Genomic DNA, 22,002 nt, shown 5'->3' with positions numbered 1-22,002 from the left:
CTGATGCACAGTTAATCCAACACATATACACACACGCGTACACACTGTTTGGTGGTTTTGGGTCGGAGACAGAAGCACCTCAGGATTTTGTTGTTAATAAAAATCATTTTGTGTTTGTCTGCTCTCCTGTCTCGCTTGCTGCAACTTGTAACCTGGAATCTGCCTTTGGTCGTCCAAACATAACTGCTGATTACATGTGCACTACACACCCAGCCAGCAACAAGCTGTAGGTTATGTTCCCAGGAAAAGATAACTAGGCCAATCTGTGTGCCTGTCTGCACAGAGTCGGATGATCAATATGAATTTCTTCTCCATCCGTTCAGTAGGTGCACTGGGACATGTTAGCCAAGCTTAGGGCAAGGACTGCAAGCATTGGACTTGATGAGGGAGGTGTATTTTTTCACTAGCACAAACTCCAGTGATTGTGTTAAGATAAACAAATGCCGTCCTTCAAGTGGACGAGAGATCAAAATTGATTGAAATTCTTATCTGACTCCAGCCAAGACACAAATTTGCTCCATTTTGTGTTATCCATTCATTTCCCTGATCATTTCAGCCACGTCCGCTTCCTTCTATGTGTGTATGATCATAGCCTCAGTGTAAAAGTCATAAAACAATTATTGTTTTTAAAATCCAAAACTTACTTGCCTTTAAGCCTGTGTAGACCTGTTTGACTGGCTGTGAGTCTGATAGCGAGACTCTTTTGATTGCTGTTAGTCACTGACCTTGGCATGTCCGTTCATCAGTGAGCAGTTTGTGGCCTTTCTGGCAGCTGCATTCAAAAGAGCCCACAGTGTTCCTGCAGAAGTGGTCACAGCCGCCGTTGTTCTCCTGGCATTCATCAATGTCTGGGTAGAGGAAATAAAAGAACAAAAGAGAGAAATGCTATTACTAAAATTGCTGGTGTTTCATGATCCATAGTAAATGATGCTGTATACCAATTTCAGTTTTCATTACAGAATGCTATAGGTCCACTGTTGACCGACAAACTTTTTAACTGCAGTGCACAAGGTACAAACAGGTGACAAATTACAAGGAAAATCCTGAATAAATGAGTGGAGAAACATGATGCAGAGCGACATGAGGGCTCACTAAATGGTCTGATGGGAGTGCTGAAGTACTTCTGGAGGCTTGTGGTGGACCACATTGTTGTTTTTCCTTTTCATTCATCATCCATTTGTGAACTACAAATTAGTGACAAATGAGCATATGTTATCAACAATCAGTGTGGTGATGGATCCTATTCTGGAAAATAGTTTAAAACTACAGTAAATGTGACATTGAACCCATTACATATATGCATATATTGTCCCTCATTTTACCCAAAAAGACTAAATGAATGCATTTAGTCTGCACAGGACATAAAACTAGAACAGAACAATAAGACTGCACTAGAGACCAAGCATCTGTCTTACTGGTGTATGGACATAAACAAGGTCCTTTCAAATATGGCTAAAATATATTCAAAGCTTTTGTTGTGAAGGTCCGTACTAGCATAACGTCTAAGATACACTGTGGGAGTTTTTTTTCCCTTATGCTCTTTATTTGTGCGCTTCAGTAGGCAAACAGAGTTGGCAGAGCTGAAAGACTGTCGTCAAGTTTCCACCTTATTTTAAACCACAATGCCAGCATGTTGTCTGTTACTCAAACACAAAGACGCATACTGTTCCTGCACAGCAGCAACAGGTGAACAAAAAGCTGTTTATATATTTATGGTGTCGGGTAACATGCAGACCTTCTTGACTCTATTTAGTTGTCTTTCACTGTCTTTCACTGTGATTTCATGTTTTTATTTCTTTCTGTCTACTTATTTTTTCACTGACTTTTCCAAATATGGTACATCATTTCATCATGGTGTGTTTGTATTAGGCACACATGGCATGGTGCATTAAGTGTTATGCTTGTTTAACAGGACTCCAGCAGGCAGCTTGGATCAGTCTTTGGAGGTCTAGCTTGGGGCTTGCTCACAGAGATCCAACTGTCTCATCCCATGATATGCTAGTTACCTGGAACTAATGGAGTAGCTGCTGGAGAGGGTGAGCAGAGACAGACTATCACTGAGAGTTGATTCTAATAATACCCTTTCAGTAAGTATTTGGACGGTGTGTGGCTTACAAAAGGGATAATTGTGCTGTTGTAACCTCTTCATATAAATATAAAAGGAAATGATGACTGGGGGAATGTCTGTCCTTTTGGTTTTTTCCATCCCTGTCTCCGAGAAATGATGTTTGTATACTACATATTTGCAACAGCAAATACTGTATGTTTAAAGAGAACCATAATGCCACCCTAATTACATTAACGACATAATAAAGATTCTTAGGTTCTTAGAATATTCATACTGACTGCATTTGCAAAATGTTTGCGGGCAGCCTTTGTTACATGTCATACCCCTCTCTCTATCGTGTTTCTGTTCTTTTGCTCTGCACTTTCAAAACTGTCACATAAAGGAAAACATTACCCAAAAAAGAAAAAAGACATGGCTGTGGTTAGAGAAAGATGGTGGTCTTGGTTAATTATTGAAAAAGGTCAACAGTGACCTGAAGCACAAGAGAGTGTGTTCATTACATTTAACTGAAACCACAACAAAGATGTTGCCAGTGAACATAAAAACATTTCCTGCAAAATATGTTTGGCAAAACAAATTAGTATCATACAGTAGCTTTTTTCATAGTTCAGTAATTTACAGTCATAAACTGCAACTTTGTTCTTTTTGATTTTGGTAAAGTCACCAAGACACTTAGTTTAGTAGGTTTTAATGAAGAGAAAGACAACATGATAGAATTTAAGTCTCACTTAAAAAACTGCAATGTAAGAGAAATTTGGAAAGTAAAGACAATTGGATGCCAGGAAGGAAGCATCACTAAAATCACATTTACACATTTAGTGACAATCCACTCCAGTTTCCTCTTGCTGTGACTGTCTGAGCTCCCATACCAGTTAGTGAGAGATGATGTGAGGAATCTCTCTATGATGGCTTCATAGAAGTGGACCAACGGGTGTTTTTCGACATGATACTTCTTCAGTTGTTGCTGGGCCTTTCTGATGATGTGGTTTATCATTGATGTTCCATTTTGAGTGTTACTGATGTAGGTGCTGAGGACTTTGAAGGATCAGGGTTAGGAGTTGGTCAGAGATATGAACTGGGCTTTGATGTTTGACCTCCTCCTGAAGTCTAGAGCTATTTCCATTGTTTTTGAGGTATTGAGTAAGAGGTTATTATTAACCTCTTGGCGGTATTGAGTCTTGTCATTGTTAGCGTAATGATATTGGTGTTGTCCGGGTACTTAAATATTTTGACTGAGATGTGGTGAGATGTAAAGTCATTAGTGTAGATGGAGAAAAGCAGAGGAGCTAACACACAGCCTTGTGGCGCACCAGTACTGAGGGTCAGAGGGCGTGATGTAGCATTGTCAACTTTGACAGATTGAATTCTGTTTCTAAGAAAGTCCAGTGTCCAGTAACACAGGACTGTGTTGATTAACATGTCTTGAAGCCTGGTGAAGAGTGTGAGTGGGTTAATGGTGTTGAAAGCCGAGCTAAAATCTATGAACAGGATGTGTGTGTAGGTGTTAGTTGATTCCAGGTGTTGCAGAGTGAAGTGAAGAGTCAGGTTTATAGCATCTTCAACTGATCTATTGGCCCGATAAGCAAAGTGAAATGGGTCCATCAGTGGGGATATACAGGACTTCAGGTAGGTCTAAGCGCTCAAATGCTTTTATAGCCAATGAAGTGAGGGCAACTAGCCTGAAGTCATTGAGGCATATTGTTTTGGCTTGGGTAGTGTAAAGTAATTTCTTCATCCTGCCAAGTCACCTCAGTTCAGCCTGATTTATATCCAATTTGCAGTTATTATTACAACATGTAATGTGCCCTAAACCTGCATGTGAATCTACAAACTGAGTGAAAGCGTAGGACAACTGTAAGACTGGCAGCAGTTTGGTTTAAGCTTTTAGCAATTATAACCAAATATTGAAGAAGAAGATGCAGGTAACACCATTACTAACAGAACCCTATTGCTGCTCTCATAGTCAAAAAAACAAACAGGCCTGTGGACCTAGGATAAATTGTCTGCTGAATCCCTGGGGAATAAAACCAAGATACCTGAGCTCTAGCCCAGGTGTGGTGCAGCAATCCAGAGGCGCAGATTCTACAATAATAATAAGGCGAATGCAATCACCCCCGAGGCATCATGTTCAGTGCCAACCGCAAACCTACTGGCAGATCTGGTTACACAAACTCCAACCCTCCAACCTCACTCCCTCGCCTCATCCAGCCTGCAGTGTCCTCAGCTGAACCCAAACTTCAACATCATGTTAAGTTTTCTTCATAGTCGGTAACATTTTCATATAAATTACTGGCAAATTTGATACTGTGTGTTACCTACTGTATACCCAGTTCATTTCAGAAACATTTCCGTTGAAACAAAACAAGATGGAAATTTATAGAAAGTTCAGAAGGTGGACAGAGTGAGAGAGTACCAGGTAGGAAGAGAAGAGGAGGAGCAGGAGTGAAGGAGGTGGAGAGGGGAAAAGGGGAGAGGGGACAATGGCAGATTACACAGACAAGCCCTTTTTGATTGGTGCTCTCAGTGATGAAAACTGTGAGGGATTAACACCTAAACCCTTGAGCCGGGAAATAAGTCGAGCAAGACACCACAGAGAATGAGAGGAGTAGGAAGAGGAGGAGGGAAAAGGGAGGTGGGGGAGATGAGAGAGAGAAGAGGGAGATTAGGGGTAACAGGGGAGAGAGAGACTTGTTGATTTTGGTCTTTCTATGGCATCGGTTGCAGAAGAAAAACGCAGACTAAAGTTATCCTTTAAGGGGCAGTTTCGACTGCATAGAGATCATGAACGGTATTTTGATCTACAGTACTGTGCAAAAGTTTTAGGCACTAAAAGTAAAGTGAGAATGCTTACAAAAATATTGCTATAAAAAAGTTGAGTAAACAGCAGAAACCTAAATGAAATCAATATTTGCTGTGAGCAGCTTTGCCTTTAAAACAGCAGCAGTTCTCCTCAGTACACTTGAACACAGTTTTTCATGGTAACTTGCAGGTAGGTTGTTGTAAACATCCTGGAGAAAGAATGTTCTTCTGTGTATTTATTATTTAGGCCGTCTCAGGTGCTTCTTCATGTAATCCCAGATTGACTCCATGATGTTGAGATCAGGGCTCTGTGGGGGCCAAACCATACCATCTGTTGCAGGACTCATCATTCTTCTTGTTGCTGAAAATATGACTCTAGCTGTTTGCTTGGGGTCATTGTCATGTCATAAATAAATTCGGGACCGATCAGACACCTCCTTGATGATATTGCTTAATGGATAAGAATCTAAACATCTAGGGTGCCTAAAATTGTTGCACAGTACTGTATATTGCATATCCAAAGCTTTTATATACAACCTTTGCATGCAGACATTAGCCAGTCTAAACTTCAAAAGCTCAGTTTTTTTGTACATGATTTTAATTCTGGAAAATAACAACTGCTGACCAATCAGCAGACTGTTTAGATGTTGACTCGCTGCTGCCTGAAATTCCGATTCCTCTTGAGGAAATCTAAAAACTAGAAGTTGCAGATGCAAAATGAAAAATGGTACTGCAAATGCATCCTATTTTGAGACTAGTTGCCTAGTAGAGTAATTATGAGGAGAACAGAGGAGGAAATCAGGTGACATTAATATACCAACAGAGTCAATGTAGGGAGGAGGTTGGGGTGGATGGATTGGTCAACAAAACACTAGACTTAAACACAGAGAGATTGCTGTTTGTTTCTCATTTCCAACCACAAGTCAACACTGTTTTTTAAAACCATGACCAGGATCGTCCCCTAACCTTAACCACATTGTTGTTATTGTAACCATGACGGTGAAGGTCTCCTAACCTTTAAGAAGTACTTATTTTAACCCAAACCATAATCTTTTCCTAAACCTAACTAAGTGGTTTTTCTGCCTGAACCTAACCAGACCTTAACCATAGTGTTGTCACATCATAAAATACATGTTTTATGATGTTTTATGGTTTTGCTGATCACTGCCGATTGGGATGTAAGATCAGAAATTGCTTGTATTGGAATGCATGGACCGAAGATGTATTTTGTTGTTTAGTTTGGAGGACTGGGTTGCCTATTTCTTATTTAAAATTTAGTTACAAAAAAGATTTGAAAGAGAAATGAATTCTTTCTTCCAGTTTTAAAATCAGAAGCAAAGACAGCCCAGTGAGAAGCACATCTAGCCAACTAGATGAGGGAAAGATCCACGCTGTTTTCACATTGAAGGAGAGTGCTTGCCAGTTGCCTATTGTAGAGCAATCTTGAAATGATGCCTTTCTTAAGCGAATGCTCATCAGGTGTTGGTAGGTGTTAGCCGCAATGAGTGGAGTTGTGGGCCAGCTTGCAAGGCTATACTCACACTGCACGTATTAAAACTAGTAGTACATGGCTTATCAATTCAGACTCAACTATTAACAGGGTCAAGAGGTCCAGTCAACACACACTTTCAAATGGCTCTCAGTGTAGCGTGATAGGAGCCCTTATAAAACAGCTAGTAACTCAGCCACTGTGTTTTTCCATCAGGGTAGACTCAGGCCTCCCTGGCCTGATCCTCTCACTCTGTATCCTCAGGGAGCTTCTGCTGAATGAACTCTTCATCTAAATATGGAGCCGAGACAGGAATCCACAACGAGCTGGCTGCACGCCGTGGTAAAAATGTATTAAACTGCATGTCCCGCTGTGCCCTGTCAGCGGCCTTTTAAAGGGATTGTCCCTCCATCTGGCTCGGCTAAAACGGATTTCCCTGTGGCTGGCGGGAAGAGAATGAGGCTGTGGGGTTTTTTAAGGGGAGCAGGACAGGTAAGGGCGTTCAAGTACACTTACTGTAAGTGTTTGTCAAACATCCCAAACCGTGATGTCATAGCAGCAGACATATTTTGATTGATTAGCTCATTTCAGTTTTTCTCTGCTCTTGTGCCAGTCCTTTATCTACTCTTGACTTTCACCCATTTTCTCTCCTTTGACTCCTCTTTGTCTTCTCTTTTGCTTTTAATTTATTTTCAGTGTTTTCTCCACCCATACTCTGTTGTCACCTGATACCCCAAAGCATTTCTAATCAATCAGGGCTTCCTCCTGCATGCTGACAGCTTGTAGGGCTGATCCGTATCTGTTAGACAGCAGGAGGGATGGCTGTCTTTCTCCCTTCAGGTGACGCACACTGCACACTTGCCAACCTTGCAACTACAGAAATGAAGAGATTTCAGAGACCAGGAATTTTTATTTTTATAAGTAAAATTTCCTACGTCTCGGGAATTATTAATGAATTTATGAACAAACAAAAGATAGAAGCCAGAGGAAAAGCTTCAGGAGAGTGGAAATCTGGATTCTCCAATCAGGCATGATGGTAAGTAAAACATATACACAAAGTGAGAAACACACACACAAATATACACACCATTCCTCAACATTCCCCCTCTGCCCACGTTGTCTCAAACAGTGGATACCACCCCAGGTGGTATCCACTGTTTTTACAACACAGACAGACACAGCTTCATAATTATTCTGGCAGCCACAAACACTGGCAGAACCACTGCATATACCCACACTTAATGGCCACTCTGGGGACGGCTTAGCCTTATAACTGGGTATATAATTACCTTTAATGGAGCTTAAAAAAGCTTTGAGCTTAAATAAATACATTAAGCCTCCGCACATCTTGAAATGATAAAGTTTGGAGAGAAGAGAAACAGGACAGATAAAGGCGAGTCAGGAGAGTGGGTGAAGGCAGAAGGGAGGGTGGCCTGACATGTGTGGCAGTTCTGAGAAGGAGCATGCTGGCATGTATTCTACCCTGGTGCTGCAGATGATTTTATTACCTGAATAGTAATCACAGTTATTTTACAGTAAAATAAGGCAATCAGACAATCTTCTTGCAACTTCTACTTTGGTTCATCTTGGAAGAAGTGTAGCAGCAGTTAATGAAACCATCAGCAAACAAGACTAAGAGTTTACAGCCATGTTAAATAGTGTCTGTATATACAGTAGTGGCTCTGTGAGGCTGAAATGCTTGTTGTAAAAATTCGAAAAGGCAAGGTCCAAAAACTGTTTGGTCTTTAGAAGTTGTGGTAAAGTAAATGTAATGAGCAGACGGTGTCAGACTAAAGGTCTTTGGTGACATATTGTATATCAGAAGGGTTTATTATATTGTGTAAATCAAAGTGTACTCATTGTCATTTCTGTACAATTTCAACATCATCAGTGTTTTCATCAATGTTTATCACTCTTAATATCTTAGTTCACTGTGTTAGCATGCTAACATTTGCTAATTAGCACAAAATACAATCAAGGTTGATGTGAATGTCCTTAATTTTGCATGAGTTTGCTAAAGTACGGAACAAATTGAATTTTTCACCAGATGTTGGCGCTAGATATTTAGTTAGCAAGGTATTAGAATTCATCAACTAGGGACCATGAATGTACCAAATTTCATGACAATCCATCCAATTGTTGTTGAGAAATCTGTATAGCAATCCATCTATTAATTGTTGAGATATTTCAGTCAAAGAGGTGGACTGACCAACCGACAGGCTGAGAAGCAGACATTGGCATCCCTACAGCCAAGCCGCTGTGTGGCTAAACATGTAGGAGTTCTTCAATGGCTTTGTCTGTATATAGACAGCAGGCGAAGAATAAAATGATGAATAAAATGTGTGTGTTCACATGAATGGGCACCTTGATGGCATCATGCACAAACATCTGGGTTGCCAGAAGCTTTCTTGCAGCAGGCATTTGTTAATGAGGACGCTCTTAATTAACTAATTAACACAGATAAGACTGCATATGGCCAGCATGAGGAGCAAGGAGAAAAGCTGAAGCACACTGAAAATGGTTTCTGCTTGTTTCCAACATTCACACAAATATGTAATAAGTGTCTAACACACACACACAGTGATGATGTTATGTCTCTCACTCCAATGTCTGCCCCACAAACGCCTAACTCTTTCCATCTCTGTCTGCCACTGTGAGAGGAGTAATTTGTCATTTTCACTATATGAAGGCTTGCACATACTGCTGCGTGTTCCTACACACACATACACATACACATACACATACACATACACACACAGGCTGTCTCCTGGGATCCATCTCTGACATTTACTCTAGACGATCAATATCTTGCTCTGGCCTTCAATCAATAGTTCCATCAGTTGCCAAGAGCTGTGTGTCTCTCCGAATATCACAGACACTCTTACTGCCTGACTGCTGCTGCCTGCATCTGACAAGAAATTTGCAGGTTTCACAAAGCCAAATTACGTAGTTTTTAGGGCCTCTTTAAAGCTACCCGGAATTGGATTTAAGACCAATTTAACAACCCAAATAAAGAAATAAAAAAGGCTGGCAAAAGCTGTGTATTTCCAATTGAACATAGCTAATGAAAGTTCTGAGACTATAAATGGAAAGTTTTAAAAAATGTTACCACGAAATAATTTAACACAATGTCAAACTTGTTAAAGGACATTCAGTGAAAACAACTTGTTGGGTTAACCCAGTTCTTTAAACTTTTATTGTGATGAGCAGCAAAGCTCATTGAAAGTGGACATTACTGCCAGTCTAATTAGCTTTTTTTTAACCATATTTTGTGTTGCTCACTCAGTCAGAGTCAGTGCAGTTATCCTATTTAATATGAAACAAAATGGGAAATAATAGCTGTTATATCAGAGTTTCTCTACCTTATCTGGCTTCTGATAAGATTTATAGGTCCCAAAAATCTCATTACCTCAGCAACTAAAGGTATGAAAAGCAGCATTAACGGACATTAATTCATGTGCTATGGCTATGGCTTTGCTATGGCTTTGAAATTCAAATCTATCAAAGAAAATAAAATCTTTTATGTTGTAATCCAACCCAATCGCCAGAATAAAACATTGGCATTGTACATTTCTGCAAACCACAGTATCTCTACGTTAAAATCATTTTTTTCGAGTGTCATTTAAAATTGCATTAAATGGCCGTTATCAGTCAAATATTTATGTGTTATGTTGTGACAGCACTGTGGTTAAGGTCTGGTTAGTTTTAGGCACAAAAACCACTGATTAGGGTTAGGAAAAGATCATGGTTTCGGTTAAAATACCCGGTTTTGTCACCAGAAAAATGGCTTGCAAATGTCCTGACGTCTCACTAAAATTACGCGGTTGAAACGAGAAGTGAACCGTGGCCTTGAACATTGGTCTCTGCCATGCAACTAGCTCTCTAGCCAACCACCCAACCCGCCTCCTCCTGATATGAAAGTTAGCTCATATAGACGTCATCTGAACTACGTTACTTTTCTCTGTGATATGTATTATAGAAATGTTGACATGCTACATATTAAATATATTGAAATGTAGAGATTCAACGTATGTGGTTTGCAGTGATGTACAATGCTAACATTTTATTCTGGCGACTGGGCTCAGTGATAAAATGCTGAACCGGTGGCTTTGGTGTTGTCAGGACCACTGTGGCACTGATAGAGTTTACTGTAGCAGCAGAGGAAGCAGGAGTCATTTCAGACTGTAGTTAGACTGAAAAGCTTAGCTTGGCCTTCAGCATTTCAAATTCAACAATGTTCTGAAACGTTTGCTTGACGTGACACTGAGTGATTGATTAGAAATCTCCTGCAAGCCTGTCTGCATTGGTTTAGAAAAACATATTCTGGCACTTTTTAGGACAATTGATAGGCCTCCTACACAATGGAATTTGAATTGAATCTACTGGTAGTTGAACAGTGACCTTCAGGGAATGAATTTTTCTTCCAGGGTAGATATTTTGGAAGTGAACTGTGCTGGCTGTGGCGGAGGCTGAGGGCCAAATGAGAAGGCTTGCTAACATCCACCTGGGCCAAAGGAAACAAGCCCTCCGCCCCCTCGCCTGCTCCTCTGTGAGCCTTCAGGCTGTGTTTGAGAAGTCCAGTGTTTGGAATGAGAAACCCGACTCCAGAAGAAACCCTGATGCTGCTGCGGAGCTCAGCTGCCTGATTAAGACCCATAAACTGACCCATCTGATCAGCGCTGCTGCCTAAACCCACCACCACCAATGAGAGTTGAATGGATGAACACTAACTCCTAACCTCTGACCCCAGCATCCAGAGGTCAAGCGCAGGGTCAGGCTATTATGCGAGAGGCTTGTCTGTCTACCTTGCTCCTTGAAAGACTGAGGTGGAAAAATGGGCTGAAATAAACCAACTCTTGCACTGTCACTTAAACTGAATTTAGGCTCGCTTGTAGGAATGTGCAGCTCATATCTCCAGGGTACAAGCTGCACACAGCGGAGAGGAGTTTTGTAGTTTTACCAAATATTTTCAGTAAAAAGCAATTAAATGGAATACATTTGCAGAAACCCAAACCTCTACAAATAATTACCGACCGGGTACAGGGGATCTAGTTTTCTTGGAGCGCGATTGTTCTCTTCGCAGGGTGTTGCTAGTGGAGAGGACAGACATCAGGCCAGGAGGCAGCGTGTATTTATTCATGTATTAAACGACCCCAGTGCTCGATTCTGTTTAATAACAAAAACTCCACGGGTGCATGCGGGCCAAAGGAAACTCTCAGTTTTACACAACAATAAAACAGCCAGTGATCTGGGATGGGGACTGCCAGCCATAGTGCAGTCAAGTAAGGTGATGGAGACCACAGTGTTTTGACTGGATAAGTGCGCCTGATGGGTGTGGACTCTGACATGTGACTCCTCACTGAGACTAAATGGACTAATGCTAAAACTAAGGGAAATTGTACCAACACATAAAAAAAGATTATCAAAATAAAAGTATTGATTATGAGAATAGTACCAATGGCAGACACATTTTAACCAATATATCGATGGAGCTGATTAGTAAAGGACTTCTCCAACATGGAATATTTAACATTGCTGGTTTCATCTATCTGTTAGTGTTGGCTTTTGTCATACAGACACACAGTAGATGTCTATTATGTTAATGGTCAATATGGCTTTAATCGGACATGACGGGATATTTATGGCCACAGTGCTCTTGCTGTGTTGTATCTGGTGTCTGAGAAGGAATGGTGAAGTTGGAAAGTAGCATGTGAAGACAGAAAAAGTGTTTTTCTGTTCTCTTACAGGCTGCATCAGCAAAGGATTTTAACAGATTTTGCCACTGAAGCCTCACCATAACAAACAAGAAGGAAAAGTACTGTGGTTTGGCATGAGAGGAATCTCCTCAACAACTTAAAATTGTCTCATTCACCTGTTTTTTATTTCAGATTTTATTTTCTTTGTGCAGAAGAGATGATAATTGAGTGATATATTTATTAAGGTGACAAGATGTGTATTTTATCTTGTGCTGCCCCCACCTTTGGAGGTAGACATGTGACAAATTAAAGGAAAAACCAACATAAAGTGTCTTAGTAAGGTGTTGGGCCACCACGTGCCACCAAAACAGCTTCAATGTGCCTTGGCATTGATTCTACAAGTCTCTGAACTCTACTGGAGGGATGAACACCATTCTTCCAAAAGATTTTCCCTCATTTGGTGTTTTGATGATGGTGATGGAGAGCGCTGACTAACACGTCGGGCCAAAATCTCCCACAGATGTTCAATTGGGTTGAGATCTGGTGACTGTGAAGGTCGTAGCATATGATTCACATCATTTTCATACTCATCAAATCATTCAGTGACTCTTCGTGTCCTGTGAATTGGGGCATTGTCATCCTGGAAGACACCACTCCCATCAGGATAGAAATGTTTCATCATAGGATAAAGGTGATGACCCAGAACAACTTTGTATTGATTTGCAGTGACCCTTCCCTCTAATGGGACAAGTGGACCCAAACCATGCCAGAAAAATGCCCCCACAGCATAACAGAGTCACCAGATCCCCTCACTGTAGCGGTCAAGCATTAAGGCCTGGACTGTTCTCTTGGTGTTGCCACACATGCACTCGCCCACTTGTCAACAATATGGTGATGGATGACTCATTTTACCATATTACTTTTTTCCACATGTCTGTAGACCATAGCCTATGATTTTTGCACCACTGAACTCTAAAATGTGTGTTCATCTTTGTAATGAGGGGTTTATGCACTGCAACCCTACTATAATATCCCTCTCTATGTAATTGTCGACGGACTGTTCTTGCTGACAGTCTGATCACGTGCTGCATTGACATTCTCGGTCACCTGAGGAAGAGTTGCTCTTCTGTTTTTCCTTACATATTGCACTAACGCATGACGTCACAGTCATCAAATGTGCATTATCAACCACTGTTTCCGACCCCATTTACTGACGTCTTTCCCATAGATCTTAATGCAGATATCACTTTATCGCTGTTCCTGTTGAAACACCAGTCAGTTGAGCAGTCTTTGTGACTGAAGCTTCTGCCATCCGTGCCCCAACAAACCCTCTTTCAAAGTCACTAAGGCCTAGATCTTTTCCTCTTGCCATGTTGATACAATATCAGAATCAACTGGGCCTGTTCAGCATTTATATACATGCCACAAAGCATGATTGGATGTTAATTGCTTAATTGTACCATGCAGTGCACCTGTGTGGAAGCATCTGCATTCGTTATGTTTCTCTACTCATTTTTTCAGGTTTTTCCTTTAATTTGTCACCGTTAAGGTATCTGCTGTGCCTCACCCCTCCCTTGTGTTTCCTGTTTGTCCCTGCTTTGTCTCTCTCTGTGAATGTGTGTGCAGTATTTAAACACCAGCTCTTCACTCCACTCTTCGCCATATTGTCCGTTCACCTTCAATGGAACAATGCTTCGGCCAACACCTAGTGTCCTTGCACAAGTAATCTTGTGTTGTTTTTTGGAACTCAGTTTAACTATTGTTTGCCTGTGCCTCAAGGTCACCTCTGCTAGTCTTCCTGTTCTGCTGCCTCGCTCGGCTTACCGTCATGTCTACAAGCTCCAGCTCTGGAACCTACACACCGTCTGCCCAGCCCCTGCCATCAACCCTGGCTCAGTTACCTGCTCTGCTGCTAGATAGATAGATAGATAGATAGATAGATAGATAGATAGATAGATAGATAGATAGATAGATAGATAGATAGATAGATAGATAGATAGATAGATAGATAGATAGATAGATAGATAGATAGATAGATAGATAGATAGATAGATAGATAGATAGATAGATAGATAGATAGATAGATAGATTAGCACAAAAGGTTTGTGCATATGTTTTTTTCTATAAATGTTTATGATGTTTCTTACTTAGAGGCATGTTAGTTTCCCGGTGAATCGATGTAATCATGTTCCTGTCTTAGTTTGATCTGATTGTGTGGTTGTGTGTGTGTGAGTGTCCATGTGTTTTCAGTTCTTTTCAGGTAGAGGAGGAATGCAGGCCAGTGGGGACGTGTCTCAGGTGCCAATACACACTGTGAACTGTAAAGCCTAGTACGCCGACCACACGCTATCCACAAAAACACACAAATAACCACAGTCACACACACACATCCAGCCTTTCATGAGCTTGTATGTGCACAAAGTACAGACTAACATGCAACCTAAAAGTTTGTTAATTAACCCACAAACACAGAAGCATTAAGGGACACACACACACACACACACACACACACACATATACAGTAACTCATCCAACCACCCATGTGCACCTTCTAATCAAACATCTGGAAACTGTTCAAAAAAAAAACTTCCTTCTCTCCCCTCTCTCTCTCTCTCTCTCCCAGTCTATCTGTCTCTCCCTCTCTCACCCAGTTGTCCGCACGAGAGCCCCGTGATGAAACGCCTCCCCGGGTTGGCGTGTCTGTCATCGTGAGAGGCTGAACCGCCTCATCTGTCAGCACAGATGAAAGGGCGTTTATCAGACTGGTGGGTTTTAAACATGCCCTACATAGTTTATATTGAAATGATTATGATAGACAGGCACGACAGGGCACATCCCAGTGGCTGTCGAGCGAGGTAGACGCAGACGGGGAGAGAGAGAGAGAGGGAGAGCGAGAGAGAGGTGGAGAAGAAGCTGTCTGTCTCTATCAAGCAATTTAGTGGCACATTAGATGAGACCACCTCACAGCGTGGCACTTATCTTGCCGCTAACTACTATGTTCTGTAAACTGCTAAATGCCAGCAATTATACTGCAGTCTGTGCACTACAATACACTGCTAACATGACTGTGATTACACGTGCCACCGGAGTCGACACACACCCACACGCATACATACACACATGTATAGGCTTCAGCTAGAGATATTGATTAGCTAACTCTCAGACAGCCGCCGCAACCTGTGTGTGCTGTCGTCAAGGTTACAAGAAGCCTGTGTCAAACAGGATGTCCCCATCAATAATGAAAGCTCAGGACTGAAGCACGGACCGGCTCTAACAGGGAGGAAAGATGAAAAATTTCAGATTTTCCTCTGGTTGAATGAAAGGAAGCAGCACAATGACTCAGTGGTTAACACTGTCACCTGAGATTGAATCCACCTACACAATACGTGTGTAGTTTAGGTGAATTGGAAACTGTCAATCGCTTTGAGTATGAATGTGTTCATCTGTATGTTTTTGTAACCTCCCTTCTGCCCAGTGCAGGGTGGGTAAGGCTTGCCACCCTGAACAACATAAGCAGTTTGGAAAATTGATGGATGAAGGCGTCCTGGTGATTTAGGAGGTTGCATGTAATTGCAGCATCCCTTGTTCGAGTGTGATCAGGGAACCATTGTTGCATGTCATTCACCGTCTCACACTCCCTTCATTTCTCTCTGCTCTACACTGTGTAACCTAATAAAAAACTAGTAAAAATAAACAAAACAAAAAGCTGCTGTTTGATGGATCGGTGGAATTGACTGGATGTGGAAATTACCTTAAAATGCAGTTCCTTGACTGGCTCCAAGGACTCTATTAAAGGGTCAGTTCACTCAAACAAAAATACAAATAAAATACTATATTTTCTCACTTAACCTCTGGTGGTATCTAGCCATACAGACAGTATTTGTCCAGGTTTGCATCTCTGAGATCTCAGCCTCCATCCCGATGCAATGGCATTCAATGGAATTCTTCATTCTTTTTACAGAAACAATGTCCTTGTTACTTTAAATAATCCACAGAACAGGCTTTCATCAGGACTATATCTTCAGTAGAAAATCATTCCAACAAAAACTGCTCATGGTGTGTTTTGTGGGTTGTCCAGAGTAATGAGGGCATTGGTTGTGGAAAGACATATTGCAGTTACATTTTAAGTGTAATTTTTTTCAATTCTCGGAGGACCAAATATACATTTCCATTCACCTCCATGGTATTGGGGTGAGGGTGGAAATCTCAAAACCTGAACAAATAAGACCCAAACTATCTCTATGGCTAGATACCATTAGAGATAAGAGAGAAAATACATCCTGGGATTAACTTACTCTTTAAAGTGAACAGGGGCTACAAAGTCAATACATTATGCCAAAAGCAGGCAGGGACACAAAGGCAACATTTATTCCCTGACAAGCCTGAAGTTGATGTGGTTGCCACTTGTTCCTACCAGCTAAGCCAGATATGGATGTTTGATTACTGGAATGTTCAAACACTTTTAAAAGATGGAGTTGAGCAATAAACCTACACTTCAGGTTTTAAGACCTACAGAGCGTTTTTCTACAATCTATTAGTTGTTAGTGCTGAATGTTATCATTGGGTCTATCTGAGATACAAACAGCAGCAGTGAGGTTGCAGGGTGTCTGACACTGATGCACATGTATAGATAAGTTTATGTTTGCATCAGTGTGAGTGTGTGTGTTTTCCTGTCGGTGCCTGGGTGATAGATGCTGATCGATGTGCGCTGCCTGCTCTGTGTCTCTCAGCTCCCCTCAGAGCTGATCCCCGCTCTGGGATTTATGAAGCCCCGCGGCTGATCCACAGCCAAATTATGTGGGCGGGGCACAGCTGGACTGCGCTCCTATCCATCTTCTCCACTCAACTCGGGCCCAAAAAAAAAAAAAAAAGAGGGGTGGACTTTTCATTTTTCCACCACTGTAAATGCTGGGTTCTGTCAGGACCACAAATCACCTGGGGAGACGGAGTGGAAGTGTTCGCACAAGCTGGGCTTCAACTTGACATCAGAGCAGCGGACGACATGTTCTCCCAGCATGCAACTGCGGTGTTACGCATCTGTCAGTGTACGATGGAGGGCTGCTAGAGCTAAAATGACAATTTAAAATGTTTGTTTTATGATTTACAAACATTAATATGTTAACTCAAAAATGTAGCCAACCAGGTCTCTGACATGGTAATTATGATAATTATGTTGCATTCTTGTGCTTATTGCTTCAAATTAGAAATTGACTGATTTGTACGGTCAATCGCTGTATTTACTGCATCTGCAGCTGGATGGTGCTGTCTGTGTGAGTGTGTGTATGTCATGGATGGAAGAGAGTGAGAGAGACAGTGGTCAGCGTGGGCCTCACTGTTCAAACATCTCAAAGTTTGCTGACGCTTCGTCTGCCTGCCAGGCCTGAGACAGCTCCGGCTCCAGGATTTCACACACCTACATGCCACATTCTCAAACTGCCTGACACTCATTTCGCAAACACACACACACACACACACACACACTGCCAGTATTATACAATTTATAAGTTCATGCTCACATCACACGTGGCGCCTGGATTCCGACACGCAAACAGCCATGTCATTGTCACATGACCTATGCCTTGTTGCTATGACGACTCCTACGTCTCCTTGAACATGTCTGTCACATGTTGGGTTGGGCTGAGCGGTGAGGTTCAACACCGCTCTCCATCTCTCCTTCCATACAGAGAGGAGGAACGGATAGAATGACGTCCAACCATCAGACACCACTCATGTGGTGAAGGAATGTGGAGCTTCATCATCCTCACAGTAAGTTCAGGTAGTTTTACCCAAGACAGAAGAATAAGGAATATCTTCTGTGCAAAACACTGGGGAACTTTCCACTCATCTGAACCTATCTTAGTTTGTTTATGTGAGACTTGCTCATATGAATGTTCTAAGTCAGATTTAGCAAACTCTCTTAAATGCACAAGCTTGTTAAAAAGTGCTTTGATCTTGATGAATGTCAACTTCACATGAATGGGTGCTATTGTTAATTAGCTTAACCAACAGCCCAAAATAGCTGTTAAAGGCTATGTGTTCTGCTCCATTTCTGGACACGTTTCATTCACGAAAATGACGCCAAGAAGTAAAAAGAAGAACTTCACACAGCAGAGTTTAAAGTTCTGCTGCTGGACTTGAAGACAGCTGACAAAAACATGACATATTTAGTAGTGTCAGTAAATCACTAATATCAGGAGACCTGAAACGCTGACAACATATTGTCAGCTGCCAATTCTCTGTCATCCAAGAGCCGCACTGTGACAGAAATAAAGTACGAGTGGTTTGACATGAAGTTGGATGCGTAAAAAAATGTCTTACAAAAGCAAAGTCATCCATAGTTAAAATGTGAGGTGGTCAAGGGGACGTGAAAGTCATATCCAATTTTATTCAGATTAAGCAATTCAAATTCCTAGGTCAAAAAAGCTCCTGAATTACCTGAGAGAAAATTCTAAAAACGAGATTTTTTCATAAATGCAAGAAGTTCTTAAATCACTCATACATGCCTTCTTCATAAGAAGAAATTCTGTTTGTATGAGTGGTTCTTGCATGAGGCCCTACGTCTTCTAAACAAGCAATGATCCAACTTTCTCAAATTCTCATTAAAGTTGTAAATACGTGTGACCACTTTGATGCAGCCAAACTCATAAACAGAATTCCTCCTGCCTACTCACAGCTCTGCCACTACTGAGGAAAGGGCACCGCTGCCTGTGAAGACCAGTGTTTGACTCAGCTTGAACCCACAGGTCAGACTCATTCAGCAAGGCTGTTTGTTTAGAGCAAAGCCAAAATGCTTCAATAATCTGTTTGGGATGTTTAGGCCCACGCTGTGGCGGCCTCTTCTTGGACCACCGTCATTGACGTCACTGGCGGGCAGTAGGAAGTGGAGAAATGCTCAGCGGCAAAATCAACAACAACAAATGGCGGCAGCGGCACTGACCGCGACCAGAGCTCTGTGCAGTTGGAAGTGAAGCGGATGGCGGGGTCGTGTTTGGCCCTGGATCACTCAGATACCAGTCATAGCAGGCTCAGACAGACCTGGTCTCCTCTGCACCTCGCACACACGCATATTCACACACTTTGATGCATTTACTGACCTTTGCAGGTTTTGCCGTCGGGCTGTAGGGTGAATCCAACGGGGCAGCTGCAGCGCACCCCTGTGGCCGTGTCTTTACATGTCCTGTCGCAGCCGCCATTGTTCACAGCGCAGGTTTCTGCAGGAGGCAGGAGAGAGGCGGAAAGAGAGAAAGAGAAGGAGGGGGCTGTTAACTTATGACCCCTGCTTCTGAAACACCATGAAAAAGAAACTGCATACACTGAAGGTGATGTGGGTTGAGACAAAGCTTCATGCAGTAGAAGAATACACAAACGACAGCACAGTAGGATATAATGTATTCTTGTCTTTTCTCAAGTTGCATGTAGCTTTGTCAACACACAGATGAAGAAATTACATCACAACACCCCAGTTTTCATGATAAGAGACGTTTTATACAGAGATAAATACAGTGTTCATACACACAGAGAGTCACAATCAGGATTGGGTTATCATTGACAGCAGTGTATCATTACAACAAGACAAAAAAAAAAAACACATGACACTGTGCTGATAGAGGAGGGTGAAGAACTCTTTGGCCCCAAGGTCGCTCCTGTTTCCAAAAGTGACAAGAAATCAGTTAACACAAATAAAAAGGTAGGGTTAAAGTAAGTAGATAGAAAAATAAAGTTAGTGCAAGGTTGAGTGCTGTAAGTCTAGAACGCACTCGGCAGAACCGGCATGTATATTTTCCTCCAGAAAAATGTTCTTGTACGTGGTGCAGATAAGGTTTGCTCGGACTTGTGAATATTGCCTGAGCTGATCCCAAAACAAACACGAGCTCATGGTAACTCCAGCTCACCTGCCCAGCCGCTGTTGCTTTAGCAAAGCTCAGCACACACTTTCCCAATGGGCCTCGAGAAGTGCTGAGGAGGCTGAAATTTGACGTTGACTTATGTTTGTTGAAAGGGATACAATAAAACTACACCTAATAAGGAAGTTTCACTTAGTTACTGTTCTGCTCTTGGTGGGTTTGACTTCAATAATTCCAGAGAAAATCCAAGTCCTACTTATTGCTGCTATGTAAAACTTCAACTCTTTGAGTATATGGCCTAGTAGTTAAGAAATTGGTCAAATTCAAAACATAACATCAAATCTATCTTCCTTATTTCCTAAAAAGTTGACATTTTTTGGAATTGAAAGGCTTTTGCTGGACAACAGCAACATGTAAATCAGGGATGTTTCCCTCCTTTGTGGCTGCTTTTCCCATTTAATTAAAATGCCAAGAGATTGTGTGCCGGAGTGAAGTGAGGAGGAAATAGGAAAAGCCCTTTCAGGCTGGCAAACACATCCACATCTAGAGGTCAAGGCATTAGCATAATGCCCTTTCAGAATGCAGAGTCACAGGCACATTGGAGCCAAGATGGCTGATGCTTTCTATCAAGAAACAGGAAGGTATTTGTAGATTTGTTTGTGTTCCTTCATGCAACACCAAACAACATCAGTCTCATGGCTTCTTTCCTTAATCTCTGTTTTCTAGCCTGCATTTGTTGCTCCCTCGTGTTTATCTACCAAAGCTCTGTGTTCATCATTTGCAATCCTTTTCATGTCTATTTCTCTCTCTCTGGAGAAGCTCTGGGGCCGGATAGCAAACTATTTCAAATACCAAACTCGGTCCTAAATGGAGATGTTTTTTTCAGAATGAGGGCAGGAGGTTTCATAGATGTTGCATTGTTGAAAAACAGCGAAGAGGAAGGAAGCCTGGAAGCAGAGGCACTCCATCATCCAGGCAGCCTGTCTGATGGGCCCTGTAGGGTACAACAGCAGACCCCTGTCCGCTCTCCACTCCAGCTCAGGTCTATGTCAAGTGTGTATATGTGTGTGTGTGTGTGTGTGAGAATGTGTATTGTCTCGAGGTCTGCCCGCCTGCACAGGTGTATACAATCATTGCGGATGAAAGTTTTTGTGTGAGTGTATAGGTGTGTGTGCGTGTGAGTAGACTTGCTGTGTGTGGAGGTGGTGTTTATGGGTCAGAGTGATTTATACTGAGTACAGTGGGCCCTATCATTAGCTGAGGGTGAGTACAGTCCTGCTCAGAGCCCCTCTCTCCCCAGGCCACGCCCAGCCCCAGGGCCAGGCTGAGCGCAGGAACACAGACGCACCGCCGGGCCTGATTGATGTGCTGGACAAACCCCTCACCCCCCCCATCCCTCTGCCCCCTCTCCAAGCCTCTACACCCTCCATCTAACCCTGCATACTTCTTCTGTCCTATAGTCTGGTTTGTGTGTGTGTGTGTGTGTGTGTGTGTGTGTGTGTGAATGCTGGGGCATATTTTGGCTTGTAGCTTCTATATCGTGACAACTGGGATCACCGATGATGGATTCTAATCGGATAGTTTTGTGCTGTTTAGCAATTTTACGTCACCACACCTGCAAAAGCTGGTGCATTCTCTGCAGACACTGTTCACTAAGTCAAGGGTAAAATTGAGAAAGTGAAAATTAACTTCTGATTATGTGCTACAGTAACTGAAGCAATAAAACATAATAATACTGCTGGTGTTTTGTCATTTTTTAAGATACATTTTCACTTGTTTTCTAGACATTCACCACTGATATATTCTTGGATTTTTGTTGCAGCAGAGATGCCCATAATGAATTGTAGTTCACATTGTCAAATATGCTTATTCACTTAATTGCCAAGAGTTAGATGAGAAGGTTGATATCATTCTCTCACTCACATATTTGTGCAGTAAATGTGAAGCTACAGCAAAAAAACCCCAAAAAACCAAAACAAAACAGAAGAAAAAAAACGATTAGCTTAGTTTAGCATATAAACTGTAAACACCTAGTTTGGCTGTGTCCAAAGGTAATAGAATCATACAACCAGCACCTCGAAGCTCACTTATTAACACAGTTACTCC

The 22,002-nt window shown here is 41.9% G+C and overlaps 1 protein-coding gene across 5 annotated transcripts in view; it reads right to left on the bottom strand.

Moving 5' to 3' along the window:
- The window catches only part of scube1 (signal peptide, CUB domain, EGF-like 1), a 124,382-nt gene that overhangs the window by 17,710 nt on the left and 84,670 nt on the right, over window positions 1–22,002 (bottom strand). For all 5 annotated transcript variants that reach the window (XM_044343492.1, XM_044343493.1, XM_044343494.1 and 2 more), the window contains 2 exons: window positions 19,147–19,263; window positions 726–848 (listed from right to left, as the gene is read on the bottom strand). In XM_044343492.1, coding sequence (XP_044199427.1) covers window positions 726–848; window positions 19,147–19,263 — 240 coding nt within the window. The remainder of the gene's footprint in view (window positions 1–725; window positions 849–19,146; window positions 19,264–22,002) is intronic.

This window comes from Thunnus albacares, chromosome 23, assembly GCF_914725855.1.
Source record: "Thunnus albacares chromosome 23, fThuAlb1.1, whole genome shotgun sequence".
NCBI lineage: Eukaryota > Metazoa > Chordata > Actinopteri > Scombriformes > Scombridae > Thunnus > Thunnus albacares.
This window is presented reverse-complemented; position numbering and strand designations above follow the sequence as displayed.